This window comes from Pseudocercospora fijiensis, assembly GCF_000340215.1.
Source record: "Pseudocercospora fijiensis CIRAD86 unplaced genomic scaffold MYCFIscaffold_2, whole genome shotgun sequence".
Lineage (NCBI taxonomy): Eukaryota > Fungi > Ascomycota > Dothideomycetes > Mycosphaerellales > Mycosphaerellaceae > Pseudocercospora > Pseudocercospora fijiensis.
In genome coordinates, this window is record NW_006921533.1 from 268,196 (window position 1) to 290,678 (window position 22,483).

General features: G+C 41.0%; 4 protein-coding genes across 4 annotated transcripts; 1 reads left to right on the forward strand and 3 right to left on the reverse strand.

The window, feature by feature from the left end:
* Positions 1–1,874: 1,874 nt before the first annotated feature.
* Positions 1,875–4,550, reverse strand: MYCFIDRAFT_171213 (uncharacterized protein; the record flags this gene model as incomplete). Its single annotated transcript, XM_007924746.1, has 17 exons — positions 1,875–1,896; positions 1,926–2,046; positions 2,087–2,098; positions 2,129–2,865; positions 2,899–3,325; positions 3,349–3,368; positions 3,395–3,452; positions 3,489–3,666; positions 3,692–3,761; positions 3,825–3,926; positions 3,970–3,983; positions 4,018–4,036; positions 4,069–4,248; positions 4,280–4,406; positions 4,435–4,449; positions 4,472–4,490; positions 4,533–4,550. 17 exons carry the CDS (start codon positions 4,548–4,550, stop codon positions 1,875–1,877), a joined length of 2,139 nt encoding a protein of 712 aa, XP_007922937.1.
* A 1,453-nt stretch (positions 4,551–6,003) lies between these two features.
* MYCFIDRAFT_83369 (uncharacterized protein) lies at positions 6,004–7,868 on the reverse strand (the record flags this gene model as incomplete). The annotated part of the gene is made up of 11 exons (XM_007924686.1): positions 6,004–6,104; positions 6,183–6,255; positions 6,314–6,376; positions 6,432–6,648; positions 6,711–6,773; positions 6,823–7,019; positions 7,075–7,126; positions 7,179–7,194; positions 7,247–7,486; positions 7,541–7,676; positions 7,734–7,868. 11 exons carry the CDS (start codon positions 7,866–7,868, stop codon positions 6,004–6,006), a joined length of 1,293 nt encoding a protein of 430 aa, XP_007922877.1.
* Positions 7,869–18,705: 10,837 nt separating this feature from the next.
* MYCFIDRAFT_171215 (uncharacterized protein) lies at positions 18,706–19,257 on the reverse strand (the record flags this gene model as incomplete). Its single annotated transcript, XM_007924747.1, has 6 exons — positions 18,706–18,717; positions 18,779–18,908; positions 18,953–18,967; positions 18,998–19,102; positions 19,132–19,175; positions 19,204–19,257. 6 exons carry the CDS (start codon positions 19,255–19,257, stop codon positions 18,706–18,708), a joined length of 360 nt encoding a protein of 119 aa, XP_007922938.1.
* Positions 19,258–19,323: 66 nt separating this feature from the next.
* Positions 19,324–19,983, forward strand: MYCFIDRAFT_171216 (uncharacterized protein; the record flags this gene model as incomplete). The annotated part of the gene is made up of 5 exons (XM_007924748.1): positions 19,324–19,388; positions 19,418–19,450; positions 19,474–19,498; positions 19,523–19,683; positions 19,710–19,983. 5 exons carry the CDS (start codon positions 19,324–19,326, stop codon positions 19,981–19,983), a joined length of 558 nt encoding a protein of 185 aa, XP_007922939.1.
* Positions 19,984–22,483: the final 2,500 nt, after the last annotated feature.

Here is a 22,483-nt window from a genome sequence, read left to right on the forward strand (position 1 = left end):
TTTGTTGTTTTGTTAATTGTTTTACTAACCAGGATAGTACCCGTACGTAAGTACTTCTGCTCCTTCTACTTACGTAGTAATAGCGGTAGCGCCCGCCAGTTTTTAAATTTTATATATACCTAGTATAGCGGAGCCGCGAATTTTAGGGTTCCTCGCTCTTATTCTCGCTCTCGTTCCTTTAATATTTTTCGGTAATTTTATAAATTTAAATCGTATGTTTTCTATAATTAAAATTAATTTTTCTATAGGTTCTTTTATTAAAAGTTGTTTTATAAATTCTTTTATTAATGTTTTAGTTAATTTTCTTATTAATTTTCTTATTAATTGTTTGTATATTTTACTATATATTTTACTATATATTTGAAGTATTAGAAGGAAGGTAAAAGGCTTTACTAGCGGTTGTTCGGGAAGTCGGCGGTTGTTCGGGAAGTCGGCGCTTGTTCGGGAAGTCGGCGCTTGTTCGGAGATACCGGCGCTAGCTCCGAAAGTCTCTACTTGTAGAAATTGACCAATTAGGTATATAGGATTCTAAAATCCGGGGTCGGCTTAGCGTCACGTATAGCTGAGTACGCATTCTAGCAACTAGATTGGTACCTACGTTGCTATTGTAAGGCGAGCTTCGCTCGCAATAATAGGGCTGTTGCTGTCGGCGCATAGTGCTATTGGCGCATTGTTATAAAGTCGAAAGTAACGTGATCTTCGGAAGGCGAGTTCTGCCGTTCTACCGTCCTACTAGTTCGTATAGAATACAGCCAATCAGAGCTTCAGCTTCTGAAATCCGGGGAGTTACGTAGTGATTTCTTAGGGGATTCGGCTACTGTAGTACCCTTGTTATTGTAAGGCGAGCTTCGCTCGCAATAATCTAGAATTTAAAACTTAAATTCTTCTTAGATTCCCTTTCGTATATCTTTTTCTTTAGAGGATTTATAGCTTAGTAATATAAGACAAAAATACTCTATTTTTAATCTAGTATTAGAGAATTACTAAAATTATTATAGCTAGCTACTAATATAAGCCTAAAATTCTAGAATAAAGATTTTAAGACTTTTGCGTTTTTTAAGCCTTAGTATACTATTTTTAGTAATCTAAAACCTAGACCTTATAGTTTTACCTACTAGGAATCTATACTAGGGCTTTTACTTTAACTAAGCTATAAATAGTCTTATAACTTGAAAAAGAATATTCTTAAGAATTGTAAACTGTAAATTACTAAGCCTGCAATTCTTAAGAATATTCGCTTTAGGATTTTAAGACTAATAGTAAGCGTATTAAGATAAGAATCTCAACCAATATTTATACTAGATAAAACTTTAAGGTCTAGGTTTTAGATTACTAAAAATAGTATACTAAGGCCTAACAAATACTAAAATCTTAAAATATTTATTTAAGAGTTTTAGGCTAATCTTAGTAGATAGCTATAATAGTTTTAGTTATTTTCTAAAAATATATAAAAGTAAAAGTATATTTGTCTTATATTACTAAGCTATAACTCTTCCAAATAAAAAGATAAACTAAAGAGAATATAGTAAGAAAATAATATTCCTTTCTAAATTGTATTACTAATAGTTTCTATACTAATATATAAATTGAAATTTAGACTTTTATACGGTAAAACCATAAGATCTAGATTTTAGATTACTAAAAACAGTATGCTAAGGCATAAAAAATGCTAAAATTGTTAAACTTCTAAATTAGAATTTTAGGCTGTATATCCTATAAATTTAGTAGGTAACGACTATAAATTTTATTATATTCTAAAAATAAATACAAATTAGAGTATCTTTGCTCTATATTACTAACCCATAACTCCTCTATATAAAAAGATATAATAAAAAGAACTTGAAGGGGCAAAGATTGCGTTGTTGTCGCTGCGCTCAGAAGTGCTGTATTGACAATCTGGTACGTATGGGCCTCCCTAACAGCACGCCGTCGGCCAGAAGACGACCGCCACGAGCTCCACGCCCGCCACCCGCACACTCCGGCGATGATGAACATGTACAGGTCCGATGTAAGAGGCAGAAATGGAAGGGATGGTTATCATATTCGCTAGGGCCTGCTTTGCTCTACCCCTTACATAGGCAGACACTGTAGCTTTCCTCTTCACATGTGTGCTGCTGCAAGAGTGCACGTGTCACCATGGTGGCATTGTAGAAAGAGAGCTGCTGTCTGGTGGAAAGGCTTGAACTGGATATCCTAAAATTTCTGATGCCTACAGCAAATGCGTTCATGCGACTTGGCAGAGCTTCTGAGGAGTAAAGGGGCCAATACAGCAGGTTTGTGGTTCTGGGAACTTCTCCATCGTCCGCACATGGACCTTTTCTATGCAGAGTCCGACTATAGCCTGCTCGAGATTTCATGCACACTTTCTCGACGGGGACAGCGGCAGTTTGAACGCTGAATCGAGTAGAAGGCAGCTTCTTACTGGCCTGGTGGATAGTCGCCTGTTGGCTGCGTGTTATCCTAGAGACTCTGTCAGCCACAGCGAACATCTTGGACGGCACGACCAAACCTACGAAAAGACCAAGACCGGCACTTTCACCTTGTCCAGTCAGGCGTGAGACAACGCCTCCTACGGGACCATTTCCAAGTGTGCCGAGAAGACCGCCTGCGTCTGGAGTCGCAAAATACGGATCTGGAGCCTTGCCGGTAATCACATCTGCTGCCTTCTCGGCAGAAATGTGAACGGGAAGAGCAAGGAAGAAACCAGGAGTTCTGGGCCAGATTGAGCCATCTACCCCTCGTAGACCGTCTACGCCGTTGACTCGGAAGTCACTGTCGAGTACAGCGTAAGGATCGCCTTGTGCACCAATCCGAGCAGTGCCGCAAGCACTACAGAAAGCGAAGAATTCTGTGATCAGCAAGTGTCTCAGCCATTTGGCAAGAAATCATCAGACTCACTGATAACCCCAAGCTTTATCGCGGATGTCCTGAGCCAATTGAGAGGACCGCGAAGGAAACTGCGCTTCGCCAGGACTGTTCTCAGTGAAGCCATCGCCTCCAAGAGGAATCAAATCAGCAAAGGCCCGACGACCAAAATCAACTGCATCCATAATAGCTTGAACATCCTCGTTGCCGCTAGTGGAAAAGCTATTGAACTGGATTTCAGGCATAGCAAAGGGATTGGTCGAGCGAAGCGTCACCCTGCCTCCCCTATTCCGCGACTGGGCCTTGAGAATGATCCAGGTCCAATGCATAGGATCAGCGACAGCTTCTGATGCATAGTTTGGGTGATAACGTCGGAAGAACGCTGGAGCACCGCTGATATAGACATCAGGTTCCCATTGTGCTGCGACGGAAGACCGCAGCGTGACAGCGAGCGCCTGGACTCAGTCTCAGCACGAACAACACAGGATCTGGGGTGGCTTTCACTTACAGGGCCATTGCTTCCGTACACCCTCTTAAGAGCCTGTATAAAATCAGCGGGAACGGATGTCGATCAAGAAAGGCATCGCCTACCGGAGTCATGCTGTTCATCTATTGCTGCAGACATAGATCTGGATTTTTATAGTTGAATGTGCAGGCCTTTGTCGAGGAGAATGCTGAAGGAGTCTTGCCATACTCGAATCGGTCTTGCAGATTCCTGCCTACACCAAGGGAAGAAACTGTCGTTTTGATGCCGTGACGCGAGAGTTCTTCTGGAGGTCCAATGCCGCTCAGCATAAGTAGCTCTAATCGCGGTCAGCAACTGCACTCTCTGTGCGAGAAGTTTGATTCCCTGCTTACTTGGCGTCTCGAAGGAGCCGGCAGAGAGAATGACTTCTCTGACGGCAAAGGCATATCCAGCTTAGCTACGAGCTCCGGTCTATCGCGGGTCCGCGGAATACAGACTTTTCCCAACTTCATACCGGACTCCATAAGTTCGAGGCTTGTGGCTGCTGGTATTAAGCAGGAGTTTGGTCACGAAGGTGTTCATCTGTATATGCAGGCTCGGGTACTGTTGAGCAGTCTCAACTATAAATCGGCGAGTACCTTCTCAGGTCAGTCTAGTCTTCCAAGGAAACCTAAAGCTAATCCGACGTACCACTGCGGGTCGAGTCTGTGGGATCGACCGCTATCGGGACTTGCTACAGATTTGCTTCGGCGTCTCGTGTTCTACCCGGTGCAGTGAAATCAGTGGCTACGATGTGCGTAAGTCCAGTCATGGTGGTAAGAAGTCCTTCGATAAGACTCTGCGAAGACTCATTAGCTTCATAGATGGCATTTGAGCGTTCTAGTGCCTGCTTACCTTGCCTAGAGAAATGAAAAAATCTTGAAAGCATTTTGTTCACCAGCAGTGCACGCTGACACTGCTGGTCTCCGAGGATCTCCCAAGTCAAGCAATAGGTCTAAGGTGCTGTATAGCGTGCTTTTCAACTCCACCAGAACGATTGTCAAGAATTCCGAATTGTGAGAAATGAATGGACGCTCTATTGCGAGCTCAACGCAAAGATGCACTAAGTGAAAGAGGAACTCGACAAGAGCTGCTATCTACGTGCCAGCGTATGTACACACTCCCAAAGTCGTTTACGTATAACTAACGCTATGTTTAGAACGAAAGGAAATCGAAGCATGCACGTTCCTACCCGTTTCTTTAGTAGCGCATACCTACCTATGCACTAGGTTCAAGTATAAACGACCGTCTAGCCGAAATTATCGCTACTACTAGTTCTACTCTTAGTGTGATCGCCGCTAACTACTAAGACTAAAGAAAAGCTATCTTAGACCTAAGACGTATACTTGCTAGACTTAAAGAAGTATCCTAGCCTATAACTACCGACTTATAATAGACGCGTAGTCTATACTAGGGTTACTATTCTAGGAAGGATATATAGCTTCTAGAGTAGCTAATAAGAGGGATATAGTTCCTTTTTACCCTAGGTAGGAAAAGAGTATAGATCGGACCTAGAACTTTAGTAAGGTAAGAGGGGTTAGATAGGTACTACTACGATCTTATTACTCTATTATAGGATGTCTTTATATATATAGTAGACAGTAGTTAGCTTAAAGCTAGCTAATAAGTATAGTAGATATTACTTACTATATAGGTACTTAAGACGAAGTTCGATAGCTATAGGTAAAGCAACCGAAATTCTACTAGCGTAATAGCTAGTATAGGCACTAATAATAAGTATAGGTATTTATTTATAGTCTTATACTTCTCTTTAAAAGAGTCGATCCGAAAATCTAATAGTCGGCTATAAACTTTTTATACTCTAATACTAGGATTATATCGTAGAGTATAAGGCCGAATAGGGATATACTATACTATCTAAAACTTAGTAACTCGTAGTAGGGGATAATCCCTAATAAGCTACGATCTATACTACTATACTTTAGTAGCTATACTTCTTATTAGAATCTACTACTATATAGTATTTGCGTTAATAACTTGTATACGGCGATACGCTTAGCTATTACTCTTAAGTACCGTAATATAAAACTCCCCTATATATAGTCTAACCTCGAAGATCTATAGCGAAGTATAAGGTATCTTTATCTATTAATAAATTTCGAGCGACGACGAAGGGAAGGACGTTATTCTTTAGAGACTAGAAATATAATTCCGTTTTTATTTCACTTTATAGCAGATATATACACACGCTCGTAAACTAAGGTAAAAAAACAGATTTAGATAGAAGCTTTTAGGTCTACCGATAAGAGATAGCACGGTACTTAAAACTTTTTTATAGCGGTCTGTGTTCGATGTCCAGGTCGTCGAAACAAGGTTTGTTCTGCTAATATCAGTCTCCAACCCGACGAGTCGAGCTTGATTCATCAGAAGAGCCGTGCTCAGTTGTTGGAGCTCGGCTTTGGATAGGATCAGGTCGTGCGAAGTCCAGAACAGCGCATCCGTCTTTGGGTTTTTGTTTTCGGAATTGGGAGTCGTTAGGCCTCGCTCTTGGTCTCTTCGTTCCTGCAATTTGTAAGTTGGCTAAGTTCTTATTTTTGGGGGGGAAAGTGTTGGGAAAGGTGAGGCTCACTTGGATCGATTCGTGAGTGGAATGTAATGCTAGATACACAGACTCAATCAGCACGGATGTCCTTGGTCTCGTCCTGCGTGGTCTTCAATCCTACCTCCGTATCAACACTCTTTCCGCCGCCATAGTCACTTGTAGCAAGCGTGCCTAGACAATCGTTATTATCTTCGTTCCACGTGCGGTTATGGACCCGGCGGTCAAGTGACACCATCCAAGGGGACGTACGTCCTGAAAGTCCGGACTGGCCAGTCGTTTCTCCGCCGCGTGTGCTGCCCGTGATCTTGGGCCAGAAGCGTCGCTGCGAGAACGTGTCAGGATTCTTCTATTGCTGCCGTGGGAAGATGATGTCCACTTACATAAAGATTTCGCATCGCTGGCATGCAAGCGCAGAAGACAGCGGCTTGGACCTCTAGCTTTGACTGTATACGCCATCAATCGCCAACTTCTTCTAGCCCTTGACATTATTAGACCTACCCAGTAGCCAAGTGGCACATAGTCCCAAGTAAAGTTCTTGGCTTCGCCGTAGGATACGAGGATGTGCAGTCGTAAAATGCTGATGACGGTCACGAAGAAGCCGACTCCGAACATCAGCATGACCATAAACTTCTTCTTGTTGTCGAGTTTCATGGTCCATAGCAGCGGCATCGGCATGCCGATAACGATTAGATCAATGACAATGTTGCATATGGCTCTGATGAAGAGTGACACAGATTAGCTTGTGAGTCGCATAGACACCCATGCGCAAAGACTTACGATGTCCAACCCAAGCCATTAAAGCTCACACACGTTCCTTTGTGTTCACCATCCCACCGATTCCTGTATAAAATTAATGTTTGTTCACGTTTCTAATACCGATGAAGCTCACCAGGTCATCGAGATGGGCTTGCATTGAAATGCAGATCCAAGCATGAATGCCAGCATGTAGCAGACGTTGACTCCAATCATGATGTACACCAATTGGCGAAACCGGGGCACGGAGAAGAATCGTAGGTAGGTCAAGAGCAGCGCAATTTTCACCGTCCCTAGTGAGCCCACGTAGAGAAGCTCGTCCGCATACAGAAGCTATGGGTGTGAAGTCAGTAACCTCAACGAATCGAATGCGCGCATCTTATCCCACCTTGAGAGTACGCGTAATCTCATGGTAAGTGAGTGTCCAAACGTCTCTTCCACTAGAAGCGTGTCAGCTGCTGAGTATTACCCATCCTGATATGTCGATCTTACAGTCCGGGACTTGAGACTGTACAGCATTGTCAGCGAACCTCCTCGGTCGATCAAGATGCTGGGCTTACTCGGCACTGAGATCGAGCACAGCGGTATCAAAAACATCATGCCAAGAGTAAGAGCGAAGTCGTCCCACCATAGCTCCGTAAAGATCGTCCTGCCCTGAGAAGATATGTGTATCTTGGAAACGATTCGGACGAAGTATGCGGCGACAGCGACGGCCATTCCTCCTATGCCGCTGTAGGCAATGACATGCGTTCGATCTCGTCTAGGCTTTCCGCACATGATCTCGGTGATGTTCTTGGTTGCTATTGCCGTCGTCAGCTGCTATATGAAGCCGTGCTCGACGGCTCAAGACGTACATAACGTTTGCTTGACCGAACAGGTTCCGAGAACGCACACGGCCACTTGTTCGGCAATGGTTGCATTGTTGCAACTGCAGTCCAGATCGGTGAACGAACAAGGCGATGCCAAAACCATGGTTTCGAGGCAGGTCAGCTGTGGAACAGGTTAGGCTTGCTGGGTTTCAGGTCGGGTTGGGAGGACTGCGCGTACACCACAGTCCGGTATGAGTGGCAGAAGTTTCGCTGCAGCTGCTTGTCGCGCCTTCTTTGCATCATCGTCGGCTGTGCTGTCCTGGGCGAGGGCTGCCACAGCGAGCGTGAATGTAAGAAACCAGAAAGAACGCATGATGGCCTGTGATCCGCACAACAAAAATCTGAAACAGGGCAGAACAGGAACAGTACATGTCTTTAACATACGGCCATCCAGTTGCGCGGAAGTGGAAAAGGCAGGTTGACTTCGAGGCGTCTGAGCTTGAGCTGGGTATCGACAACGACAGCAACGACATCGATAGCGCAGGGACTAGGGCAGTCGTCAAACGCGAGCTACGGTTCGCTGGTTCGCAAGCATCTCTGGGAGGGAGTGTTCTTCCACACACAATCACATAGTGATGATGGATGCTCTCACTGTTGGCATCGATCGAGGATAATAAGACAGTTCCTGGGGTTGGATGCCCTTGTGCTACGCCCTGCCGTTCCAACAAAGATCAGCACGATCAGTCGTAGACGTTGTTGGGAGATATAGGAGGTGAGCAGCTCTGGTGGACTCATCAACAAAGTCGATCGCTTGCTTCGCCTTCATCGCAGCTCGTCGTCTTGCAGCTTGCCCCCCTTTTTCTGGCCCTTGGGCTCATGACCACAGCCTGTTCAATGCCTTCATCGGCTCTGTCCGCGATAGGTCGTCTGCACGCGTTACCGGACCTAGGCTACGCCGATTTGACGAACATGTTCCATGCATGAATTTACCAGCCTCTTGCCTGTACGGATCATCTAACCGGACCCAGCACGAGCTTGACGCCTGCGAACTCTCAAATTCCAAGCCCTTGGACACGATCAATGCGCAAAGCTAGAGCAGGGCCGCGAGCTTCATCAATGTGGCATGGCATACAAGGAAGGCACTCCGCCGGTGCCTGGTGCCGGAACGAACTTCCTCAGCGTTTAGTATTGTGGGTTTGCAGCCCCTAAGAAATAGAGGTCGTATATATTGTATATTATACTAGTGTACGGGTGTATACACATCGGGTATGCCCGAATACTAGGATATCCGAGTAATGTTAGGCAGCTTAGCGGGTATTAGGTAGGATACTAGCGTATCCGATAACTCCTCCTTATATAGATATAACGAGCTCGCCTAAAAGAGTCGTATATATAGTATATTATAGAGTATATATACTATCCGTAGGTTAGTAGTAGAAGCTCGTATAGTAGGAGAATAGGTATACTATAAGTAGACGTTATTATAGGTTTTTATAAATATTAGGCGATAGATTTTTAGATATCGGGAGCCGAATACCTATTAGAACTAAAGAGATTATACGTAATTGGTATATAACTAGGCTCGAGTAAAGCTAGGGTCTTAATGCCTTAGGTAGGGCTTAGCGCTTAGTAATAGGCTAACTCTCCTACCTTCCTCCCTTTTTTTCTAAATCTTTATCGAATACTACTTATACCTACTACTACCCTATCTACCTACTAATATACCCTTCTTATATAGTATTCGATCTACCCTTTAAGGGTAGTAGCTAGATAGTCTTTATTTTAAGCTTTTAGCGGTATAGCTACGAAAACTATCGATTTAACTATACTACGCCTAAAGAACGGGACCTATACGTACTATTCTATTAGAACAACCGTACCAATTATTAAGCAAGGCCTTCTATACGGCCTATTATACTAAGTTAAGTATACTAGGCCGATACCTACTAATTCCGCTATCTCCGTACTATAAGGGGCTATAATATATTATTAGTATTACCCCTTATTATAATAGCCGGCTTATTACGAAGTAATAACAACCGCAGCGCCGCTAGCAGCGCTAGCAATAACAACTCTAGTAGTATAGTACCTACTAAAGTGCCTACTAAAGAGCCTACCGGAGGGCCTACTAAAGAACCTATAATTCTAGGTAACGACCTAGAATTGCCTATCGACGATATTTTTAATAATATTGTTAATCGTCGATATAGCTAACTAGCCTTTAGTCCTTAACTAGTAGGGAGACTTTAAGAAGCTACCTAAAACAGGCTTACTACCCTACGCTAAGAATAATAGCTAAAGGACGACCTCCTCGAACTTCGCCGCCTTTAGGAAGCTCCGACAACTAAACTAATAGTAGGACCTTCTTTATTATCTATTTAGAAGAGGAAGGATACTAAGCTTAAGGACTGTACTGTATTTAACGGCTCTAGTCGCAAGCAATACAATAATTATATACGTAATTGTAAGCTTAACTAGCGAAATGTACCGAGGGCTCTTCTAGACGACTATTTACTAGTTGTCTACGCTATATAGTATATTAATAGCGACCTAAAGCGTATATAGGATAACCATTTCGACTCCCTTAATAACTAGACTACTATTTAGTAGCAAACCTATAAAACTATTATACTAGACACCCTTAGAAACCCTATACTAAGGCAATAATATACTTAGGACCTATATCTTCGAGCTAAATAGAAGACTAATTAATCGGCTCGCTTATTCGAGGCCTATTTAAAGACTCTCGAGGATAACCTTCCGGCTAAGACTAATTCTATATAGATTTCCGAGATACGTCTAAAACTTAGATAGGAGCTTATTCTCGAATTAGACCGCCGCCGTATGTTTAAATAGGCTAACCTAATACGCATTCAATTTATAGTCGAGGTAGAAACAGCTAAACGAGCTATCTAGCTCTAGTAACGACTAGAATTAAGGATCCGACCTACTAGTACTAACTATAGTAACCGTAGCTACGGAGGAAACTAAGGTTCCTACTAAGATAACAATGCTAATAATAGGAATAGTAACAACGACCGTAGAAGAGGCCGTAGCCGACGGCTATATAGAGGAGGCCGCGATAGGGGCCGTAGAAGGGGCTCGTATCCCTATAGTACTAATCGCTTAACTAATAATAGTAGTAATAGCGGCTATAGCAATCCTCTAACTAGATTAAAGTGCTTCAATTGCGATAGTACTAGCTATCTACTAGGCTAATACGACAAACCTAGGGACTAGGCCCGAGTCGACTATACTACCGCTAAATACCGAAAGTACCTCTTAGCGGCTAACGCTACCCCTATAGGCTAACCTTCGAAAAAAGAGTAAGCGCTATACTAACTATTAGCCTCGTACGGCGTAAGACTATCGATATTATACTAGCTATTATACGCGCCTACCTTATATAGGACACGTATAGCACTAATTATAAGACTAAGGTTATACTAGATCTAGGAAATTTAGTTAGTACTCTTATTAGCTATCGCCTAACTAAGCAATTAGACCTTCGATAATTAAATAGGGCTAACCTACTAACCCTTACTTAGTTTAATAACGCTCGGCACTTAACCTATAGAGCCTACTATATTCCTATAGTTCTAAAAGACGACCTCGGTAATAAGCGCCTACTAGACTTTACTGCCTACGTAGTAGATATAGACTAGCTATATAGGGGAGCTACTATTGTTATTAGCAATCCTGTCCTTAAGCACTACGCTATAACTATAGACTTAGGCCTTTAATAGTAGCGATTTAGAATCTCTAGGAAAGAGGACATTAAATACATTAATATTAGCGAGTACCCTAACGATATTAGGGTCCTATTTATTAGCAACCTAACACTAGCCTCTGCCTTAGCTAATCCGACTACTAACCTACTCGGGGGTAATAACGATAAACCTATGCCCTCTAACGGCATAGATCCTAATTAGCTTGCTCGTATACCTTAGCCTATTTAAGAAACCTATATTAAGGTATTTAAATACTACCTAGTATCGACATTGCCTATATTTAAAGAGACGGACTATAAGATCGATATTATATAGGGCAAGGAGGTTCCTTTTAGGCTACTCTATAACCTTAGTAAAAGAGAGCTTGCTATATTGCGTAAGTACCTAGATAAGAACCTAGCTAATAGTCGAATTTAGTATAGCAACAGCCCTACTAGTATACCTATCCTATTCGTACTAAAGAAGGATAGTAGCCTACGCCTATATGTTAACTATCGTAGACTTAATACTATTACTATTAAAGACCGCTATCTACTTCCGCTTATTACTAAGACCCTCGATCGCCTATCTAGCGCCTATTTCTATACTATATTAGACATTAAGGATATATACTATCGCATCCGTATCCGTAAGGGTAATAAATAGAAGACGGCCTTCCGCACTCGTTACGGCTATTTTAAGTATTTAGTTATACTATTTAGACTAGCAAATGCCCCCGCTATATTCTAGTCCTATATTAATCGGGCCCTATTAGGCCTATTAGACTACCTCTATATAGTCTACCTAGACGATATCCTAGTCTATATATACTTACCTAATATTATAGAATATTAGGCCGCCGTACGTAAGGTACTCGATTGCCTAAGGACCTATAGGCTGTATTGCAAGCCTTCTAAATATACCTTTGCTACTAAGGAGGTGTCCTTCCTTAGCTTTATCGTATTAACCGATAGTGTTAAGGCTAATCCTAATCGGATTAAAACAATTACTAAATAGCCTATTCCTACGTTAATTAAGGAGCTATAGTCGTTCCTCGGCTTTACTAACTTCTATCGCCGCTTTATTAAGGGCTATTTAAGGTATATAATACTATTAACTAAGCTTACTAAAACCAAGGCTAATCTATCTAGAGAGTTTAAATAGACTAATAAGACGCAAGCCGCTTTTAACGGTCTAAAGCAACGCTTTACTAAAGTCCCCTTATTATACTATTTTATACTAAGCAAGCAGATCCGTATTAAGACTAACGCTTTACAGTTCGCTATATCGGCTATTATATTATAGCAATTAGATAATGACAATTATTAGCACCTAATTGCCTTCTTCTTACGAAAGATAATCGATATAGAGCGTCGTTACGAGACCTACGAGTAAGAGCTCTTAGTAATCGTAGAAGCCTTTAAGCACTAGCGCTACTATCTCGATAGTGCTTAGCACACAATTTAGGTCTATACGGACTATAACAACCTGCGTAGCATTACTAAGGTTATAAGGGTTATAGGTCGATAGGCTAGATAGGCCGTCTACCTCGCCGGGTTCGATTTTAATATATTATACCGGCTAGGCGTAAGTAACCCTACCGATAGCCTATCGAGGCGACCTAATTACGACAGCGAGACTTAGTATATTAATTTATTGTTTCTAACCCTGTAGTATAAGATTGCTATAGCCCGTATTATTAATAAGTAAGCGTAGGATAAGCGGACTTCCGGACCTCGCGGCGGTAACAAATACTATAGCGGAGTTATCGTTCTTCTAGTATACGTTAGAAAGGACGTAGATCGCTCGAGCTATAACGACTCGATTAAAGATATTGCTATCTATAGCGATAGTACTATAGAAGAGGTTATAGTAGTTCCGGCTACTAGTGCTATTAGATATATATAATACATACCTCGTTCGATAGTACGGGTGCTATTAAATAACCTTATAAATAGGGATAGTTAATCGTTTATAGATAAGCTGTTACGTACTTAGTAGAGGGACGCCTTTGCTATCGAGCGTATTAATAGGCTTATAAGTAGACGGGCGACTCGATCTAGTAAGAGTAATAACAATTAGTCGATCGACGATAAGGGTTACTTAAAGTTTAAGGGTAGATACTATATCCCCGCTAAACAATCGATTAGATAAGAGCTTTTAAAGAGGCACTATAATAGTAAGCTCGCTAGTTACTATAGTATAGAGAGGTCGTACTCGCTACTATCGCGTATATACTACTAGCTAAATAGTAAGCGGCATATAAAGGAATATATATAGAGCTATATAGTATACTAGCGAGTTAAAGTACCGAAGCACTTGCTATTCGGCGAGTTGTCTTCGCTTCCTGTTCTAAAGAAGCTATTTGTAGAGCTTATAATAGACTTTATTATAGGCCTTCCGCCTACTAAGCGTAGAGGTAGCAAGGACGTATATAATGCTATCCTTATTATAGTAGATCGATTTACTAAAGGCGCTCGATATATCCCGGCGCGCAAAGATTAGACTGCTATTAATATAGTAGAGGCGCTATAGACTAATATCTTCTATACCTATTAGGGGATCCCTAAGGGGATAGTATCTAATCGTAGATCGATACTAATATCGCACTATTAGAGCGAAATATGCCTATAGCTAAGACTAAAGCATCGGCTATTAATAGCCTTCTATCTACAAACTAACGGTTAAACAGAGAGGCAGAATGCTACCCTATAGCAGTACCTGCGTAGCTATATTAATAAGAACCCCGAAGATTAGGTTAACCTCCTATAACTAGCTAAATTCGTATATAATAATAGTGTCTACTTATTAACTAAGGTTTTACTATATATAGCTATAATAGGCTAAAACGCTACTTTACTATAAGACCTACTAACGCTCGAGGCCGAGCGTAAGGAAAGGGAAGCGCGTTAAGTACTAGAGACACTAGCGGTAATAGAACGTGTCTAGAAGATGCGAGAAATCTATACTAAGATAGCTAAGAAACTAATAAAGGCTTAAGAGTACTAAAAGACCTACTACGATAAGCGTTATATACTAATAACCTTTAAATAAGGCGATATAGTTATACTTAGTACGAAGAACCTCCGTATCCGTAAGTACCTATTACCTAATAGCAAAACAAGGCCTAAGCTCGTACTAAGATACATTAGCCTATTCCGTATTCGAGAAGCTAAGGGCATATAGGCCTACTAACTATAGCTTCCTCCTTATTATACTATCTATAATACCTTCTACGTATCCCTCCTTAAACTATATTACTAGCGCGAAGGCGATAAAGCGCCTACTAAGTTAGAAGAAGTCTTAGCCGATAGGGAAGAGCTATAGTCTATAGAACGTATTCTAAAGCATCGGACTAGACAAGGCAAGAAGGAGTACCTACTAAGATAGCAAGGCTATTTACCCGAATAGGACTCGTAGGAAGCTAAAGGTTCCTTTAAGGATATAACTAAGTTATTAGATAAGTATTAGACTAGTATAAAGAACAAGAAGAAGACTAAGGGCCTATAATGTTACTAGAAAGGCCTAGGATTAATGCTACCCCTAGGGTGCTATTAGCTAACTAATTAGAGGCAAGCAATTGTTAGCAACAAGGGACAATAAGACTATACTACTATAGAATCTACCTCTTTACTAGCGTACCCTATAAGACCCTTCTCTTAGCGCCCCCTTTTATTCCTTTATTCTACCGAGGCCCTAAGGCCTAAGCGATCGATAAGGGCGATGCGCGCGCGCGTACGAATAATAGTAATAGAGATAATAGTGTCGCGCTATAAGCTAGCAGTATACCGGCGGCCGGCGCGGCTATATTAGTAATAGTATTATAGAGTATATTGCTACTTAAAGAAGGAAAGATACGGCTATATTAGTAACGGTATTGCCGAGTTATTATTAGTTAAAGAAGGAAATTAGAAGTAAGGTAAAGTTAGCGCTAAGACGGCTAGCGCCGCTATTATTAATATTACTTGCTATTATTACTACGCCTATAGATACAACCTTACCTATACTACGAGCCTAAAGCACTATACTAACTAAGTTAAAAGATTGAACCTACTAAGGGTTTAATTAAAACTTTAAGCCGCTTAAAAGATTAAGTAGGCTAACTAAGGGCAAAAACTATAGAGCTAAGCTAGCCGGGGTCGATCTTGTAAATAATAGGTTACTCCTCGATCTTTCCGACCCTTTAAGCGAGGCAAACCTTAACTATTATACTTATAATAGCCTTTACTTATAGAAACTAGACGGACTGTGTTTTTTGAAAAGATAAGATAAGATTGACAATTAAAGGCTACTAAACCTAACTAATTAGAGCTAGTAAAACTACGATAGTAAATAATAGCTCTTATAATAATAAGAATAATCCCTCGGAAGCAGATAAACCCTCGGAAGCGGACATTTCTAGGTCTTTTAGAGTAGACGCAAAGAACTCGGATAACCTTACTTAGAACGGGGGTAGTACTGCAATACCCCGTATACCTACCTATTATAGTAGGGAAGGTGCGCTCGTATTGTAATTAGTTACTAGCCTTTAATTCGTATAGCTATATAACCCCTTATTATTACTATAGTAGCAGTAATAGCGCAGTTAGAAGTTAGACATTGTCGGAGGTAAGGTTTAATATAGTTATATAATTAGGTAGTTAAGCGTTTAATTTAGCGCGGCTAAACAGCTTAGTTAATCTGCTAAGTTAGCGGCAACGGAGATTAGGTTAGAATATAGACAGGCTACGAGGGCGCGGCCTTTAGAAGGGAAGCGTATATTAGAGGTTACACGTAATTAGTATGTAACTAGACTAAGTAAAGCTAGGGTCCTAATGCCTTAGGCAGGGCTTAGCGCTTAGCGTTAGGCTAACTAGCCTACCTTCCTCCCTCTCCTTTTAGATCTTTATTAAATACTACACTAATTTACTACTACCCTATCTACCTGCTAATATAACCCTTCTTATACTATAGGCGCCGCAATCGAGGCAGTAGGGTAAAAGACTTTCTTATTAACGCTCGTAGGTATAGCGTATCTCCTAAGTAGGTTCTTAAGATAACTTTTAATTACTTTGTTAGCGATAGTAAGTTATTAAAGATAGGTCTACTTATCCGCGATATATATAACGAATAGACTAAGATAAGAGCGCTTAATTTAAACGGTTATACGCCTATTAATCGAGTACTTTAGATACTCGAAAAGGACGGCTTCTAGTACGATTATATAGCAGACGACGATTAGCGACTTACTACCTTATTCTTCGCCTATCTAGATATAATCTAGATCTATAAAGAGGCCGGTTATATCCTTATTATTAACTATACTTGTAAGTAGCAAGAAATAGCCGTATTTCTAGTACTTACTAACCTTAATCGCAGATAAGACGAACAAGTATAAATTGCCGCTCCTTGCTATTAACTTTATAACTTCTATAGACTAGACCTTTCTATTAGTATACTATCTAATACCCGGCGAGAAGGAGCGCGATTATCGCTTCGCTTACGAGTATCTTAATCGTATATCTAAAGAGTTAGAATTAGACGAGCTAGCGGTTATATTCTATAATAGAGACCGAGCGGAAATAAACGCTTTAGAGGTTATATATCTAGGCGTACTAAACTACCTCTATACTTAGTATATAAATATAGACGTTAAGGCGTACGTAATGTCTAAGCTCGGTAGAGTAAGTATTAATAGACGCTATTAACCCTAGGAAATAGTAGAAGACTTCCTTAGCTTCTATCGACGTTATATTAACTCGCAAACGGAAGCCGAGTTTAACTCTAAGTCTCTAACTGCCTAGAATTAAAGGAATACGTACTATAACTGCTATCTTAGCAAGAGTGTATTATCTACTTTAATAAGCAATAGTAGCCTTATAAGACGAAGTACGTAAAGGCCTAGACTAACGATATTCTTTACTACGGCTTCTAGACAACCTCTCCTACTAAGAGTAGACACGCTAGACTTAAAGGTTAGTTAGGCTCCGTACGTAACGATATCTTTACTCTTATTATTAAGATAACGGCCTTCTTTAACGTATACTCGCGGAGATATACTATAATAAAGGGCAGGCTTTAAAATACTATATCTACGGCCTTCTTAGATAAGCCGCTATTATAGAAGCTTACTCTTACTATTAACAACAAAGGCCTTACCCTCTTCTACTAGTAATAAGGCAATATTAAAGCCGAGTTAGCTTAGAAGAAGTTAAATCCGGACTATATAATATCTACTTGCTTATATATCTTCTAGAAGACAATAGGTACGTCTTATAGTTACGAGATATTAGTATATTGCTATTTGTTAATAGACGTATACTAGCGCCTATGCCGCTACTAGACTTTTTTAATGCCTTCTATTATATACTAGGCGGACACTTACCTAAGCGGCTTGCTAGTCGAGTTATTAATCTATAAGTTAGGTACTATAAGAGACAACTTCGCGCTTAGCTTTTATATACCGCGAACACTAGTAAATACGGCACTTAACGAGACCCTTCGAGATACGAATATATATGCCCTAAATACGCGCTAACTGCTACTTAATTAGCACGCCGTAACGGTAAACCTGTCCGTCTAATTTAGGCTAATATAGCGACATAATTAACTTAGTAGAGGCTAAAGGGTTATAGCTATAAACTAACTAAGGGTAGGTACTATAGCTCTAGTAGTTATAGTTATAAGAAGAATGGGTTGGGCTCTAATAGATACTATACCTTCTATTACTATAGCGATAACCTATACGACAATATAGATCTAGCGATAGTAAAGCTAATAATGTAGTAACTAGCCGCTAAAAAAGATAAGATTAATAAGTTAACGAAGCTAGTTAAGCGATAGCAATAATAGTTATAAGGCCTTCTATAAGAGACTACGTAGTAAGGCCTCGTTTCTAACTAACTTCTTTACTATTGGCCCTAGTAGCCGTACTAGGCGATACTTCTGCCCTCTATACCTACTCCTATATACCCTTAAATATACTAAGTTTCGTACTATATTAGAGCTTAGCAAGAGGTAGGTTATATATAGCCGTATACGTAACAAGGACCGAGAGCTAATCTATAGAGCTATAAGAGGCTTTAGTAACTATTCTGTAAAGGAAACTACGCTTTAGGATACCTATATAGATAAGCTATACTTCCTCTATAATCGAGGGTATATATACTAAGTTTATTAGGCGGATAGGGTACTTAGGGAGGAGTAGAAGATAAGGAAACTAGGTATTTACGAGTAAATAACCCTCCGCGGAGCTAGTAGTAAGAGAGACCTCTATTTAGCTAAGTTTAAGTCGATAGATTAGCGGAACTAATAAGCGGGCTTTAGCTACCCTTATATATTAACTATTCTATAACTATATAAGATATTATTATTAAATTAAAGATATATTAAGGTATAATACTTACGACCCTTAGCGTACTTTACTATATATTAATATATAGTATTATTATCGAGTTATAGAGGTTTAAAGGTCTTAGAAATTGAGTGTTATATTCTACCGGGTATACCCGCGCCCGATATCTAAAATTCTCGCTCCCGACATTTATCAAAGCCCGTTATTACGGCGACTCGGCGAGGTTGATTTAGGCTTCACTTGAATTAATGGCTCCTCTACTTTATTTGCCCACCCTCCGCAGAATACCGTACGTACTCCCTCCTTCGCTTCGCTTCGATCTTCCTCCAGCATCCGCGAAAATAATGCTTTATCCCTTCTGCCGTCTTGACTGTTGAGACAGTCGGCCTGCGGGCCCTTATACCCCCGATCGACTCTGCGTGCCAGTCACTACCCACAGGCAGCTCGAACCAACATCACCCCTTCGACCATCCCAACTTCTCGAATAATGTCTGATATATGAGCTCTGGAAAAGCAGACTCGATATCTTCAAGCTGAAAAAGACCGCGGCTGTGATTCTCTATTCTATGCAAAGGATCGCGCTTAATAGGCACATGCCAGTGGAATACTGCTGCCGCTTCGAAATAATGAGCAGTCGCTTGTTTCAAATCTCTATTTGCCGTCACATCCCTCCATGGCCGGGATTCAGCTGAAACATGACCAGGACGTGCCGGCGCCATGGAGCCTCTGCAGGCTATAATTATATATTCCAGTTTTTGTCATCGATTTCCGCTAAATTCTGAATAATGAGCGGCGTCTTCGTACTGGCACGAGATTGCACCCTGGTACCGAAATGGCCTTTGGTGCCTCGGTAATGGTCTCACCATCGAGACACCGAAGTGATGATAAGGCGAGGGAAGGCAGCGCCTCGATGTGTGGTTCTCGTTCGCGGCCAGCCCTAGAATAGGCATCCTGACACCTGTACTTCTAGTCGTGCTGGTGTAGACCCATTATTGGCATGATTCCCGTTTCGTTGAAGCTGTGAGGACAGCAGAAGCACTCCTCTTCGACTTTATTATTATGCAGACATTCCGCGGCAGGTCCGTACTGACAAGCACACTCGTTGAATACAAGAGATTCTCTCGATCATGTACGCCCTTCGGCGCGTGTCATTCGTTTTGCTGGTAACCAGAAGTATCGAAGTCGCCGCTTTTGGATATCTGGCCGATGGCGGCGGTTCTGGGCACAAGCATATGTTCCATCACCAACTGCAGCAGTATGCAAAGCGAGCAGCAGAGAACAACGAGAAGCCCGATCTGGAACAGCTTCTAAAGCGAACCGAGGAAGACGAAGAGATTGCTAGAGAGTATAAGCGCCAGCTACCCGATCTTGTAAGCGGCGTACTTGGATCTTTGACTTGGAGTGTATGCCCAGGTGTCAGGGTCCATCACGTGCCTGATGCCTGAGGCTGCAACTGCTGCACTCTATCTTCGGACTTCTATATAGATTAGTCCTTCTTCTAATACATTAGTTACATTAAGTGGTTATAAGCCCCCTGCGTTTCTAACGCATATAACACGTTTACTACGTATTCTAATAGTTACTCCGATAGCTATATAGCTAGTACTTGTTACTAAAAATTACGCCGATACTATTATCGTCGCCGCTACTCTCGAGGGTTCTAGTAGGTGCTAGTCCGACTCGAGTTATTAGTATTAGCTATCCGCTATATTAGTATTAGCTGTCTGCTATACTAGAACGTAGGCACGCCTATCGGCGGCCTCGTTATATTCTTAAGACAAGTCTATAGTCTCTTTTTATATTAATATCGCCGTCGCTATCTGCAATAGCTCCCCCTACAACTTCTAACGCTTACATAAGCAACATCCCTAAGCTAAAGAATAAGGAGAATTATCTAGTATAGGCCTATACCGCTAAGGGTGCCCTTAAAGGCATATAGGTATAGCGCTATATCTAAGGGACCCGCCTAAAGCCTAAGATTAAGCTATTATCTACTAAAACATAGGAGCAATTTAAAGACCGCTAAGATAAATAGGAGGCAAAGGACCAGTTAGCGCGTACGTAGATATTCGCTAACTATATATCGGAGATCTAGTAGTCGTTACTTAGACTCGATACCTCTAAGGCAGTATAGGATTATCTATATAAGAAGTATACTAGTAAAGGTAGGTCTACTAAATTCATACTCTACTAGGAATATATTACCCTTCGCTACGATAGCAAGGACGTTAAGAAGTTCTATAATAAGTATAAGAAGAAGCTCGGTGCCTTAAAGGATACTAAATTAGCTATTAGCTAGTATTAGGCTATCTATATATTTATTATATAGATCTCTCTATTCTACGAGGCTTTTGTATAGATACGCCGTAAGCAAATGCGCGCCTTAGAATATACTATTAATAACAGTACCCTTAACAACATTATTAGCGCGTTACTTAATAAGAATATAGCTTAACTAAACTAGGCCTAATATAATAGTTTCTTCGGTCTCTAGCGCTAGTAACTATAAGGTAATAGAAGTAGCAATAGTCGAGGTAACTCGAACCGTAGCGGTCGTAGTAGCCGCGGAAACAATAACAATAACAACGGTCGAGGCCGCGGTAGAAGCAACTAGAATAGTTATTAGTCTAACTATAAGAAGTGCGCCTATTATTAGGGGTTATACCCTTCTAACCGCTACTATACTAAGTACCCTTACCTAAAGGAGGAAGACCGACTACGTCGTAAACAGCAGAAGGCTAAGAAGAAGGGGGTATAGCAATAGTAGCAGCGTAGACTAACTGCTTAGTAACAGTAGTAGCCGCTATCTAGTTAGAATAGTGCTTAGGGGCTGTATGCGGCTAATGCAGTAATGCTACCCCGGGGGTGTTATTAGGCCTAAGCGACAATTACGCCTTTACTATAAACACTATAGTTACTATTAGCGACTAGGTTTCTACGGCTCTTACTGCTAGCACTCGTACTACTAATTAGGTTGTCGACTTAGGTACTAGTATATATATAGTTAACGACCCTTTATTGCTTATTAAATATAAAGGCTGTTACATTCCTATTCGGTTTAGTAGCAATACGAAGCACGCTACGATAGTTAGCATAGCTTAGATAGAGGTTGTTAATAAGCGTAGTATAAGCAACATAAAGTTGTCTAATATACTATATGTACCTAGTCTAGCAGCTAACCTTCTATCTACTAAGAAGCTTGCCGATAAGGGTTGTTTCTACCGTAATAATAAGCGTGTGCTATTTACGATAGTAGAGGGCAATAAGGTTACTGTCGCTTAGATATACCGTAAGAATAGTCTCCCCTACCTCTACATACTAACCTCTAGTCTAGATAGTAAGGTAGTTGCCCTTTTGTTAAAGAAGGGGGTGCCTACAGGCACTATAGATAAATAGCATCTGCGATATAGCTATATTTATTACCGCAAGCTACTAAGAATAGAATCTAAGGGTTAAATCGTTATTACTAGTGCTAAGAAGGACTTCCGCAACTGCGTTGCCTATCGTATAGCTATATTATACAAGGAATACAATCGGCTGCTACGCGTACGACTATCTACGATCTATTATATTGTCTATATTGATATAGTTACTATTACTAATCCTAGTCTGTTGTAGGAGCGCTATTTTACACTGTTTATATACGCCAAATTAGGCTATCGATACGAATATACTAGTACGCTTAAGTTAGGGGCTATAGTAGCTATTAAGGACTATTGTATACATATCCGTATATAGACTAGTTACTTAATCCCAATCTACCGCCTCGATAGAGGGGATAAATACGGCGGAAATTAGCTATTAAATTAGGCTCGAGACGAGGGCATTGTACTACAAGTTACTATACCTTATTCTTTAACTTAGAATAGCCTTGCTAAGGTTAGCAATTATATCGTGTATACGACTACGAGAAAGATAATACTATAGGCTAACCTTCTAAAGTCT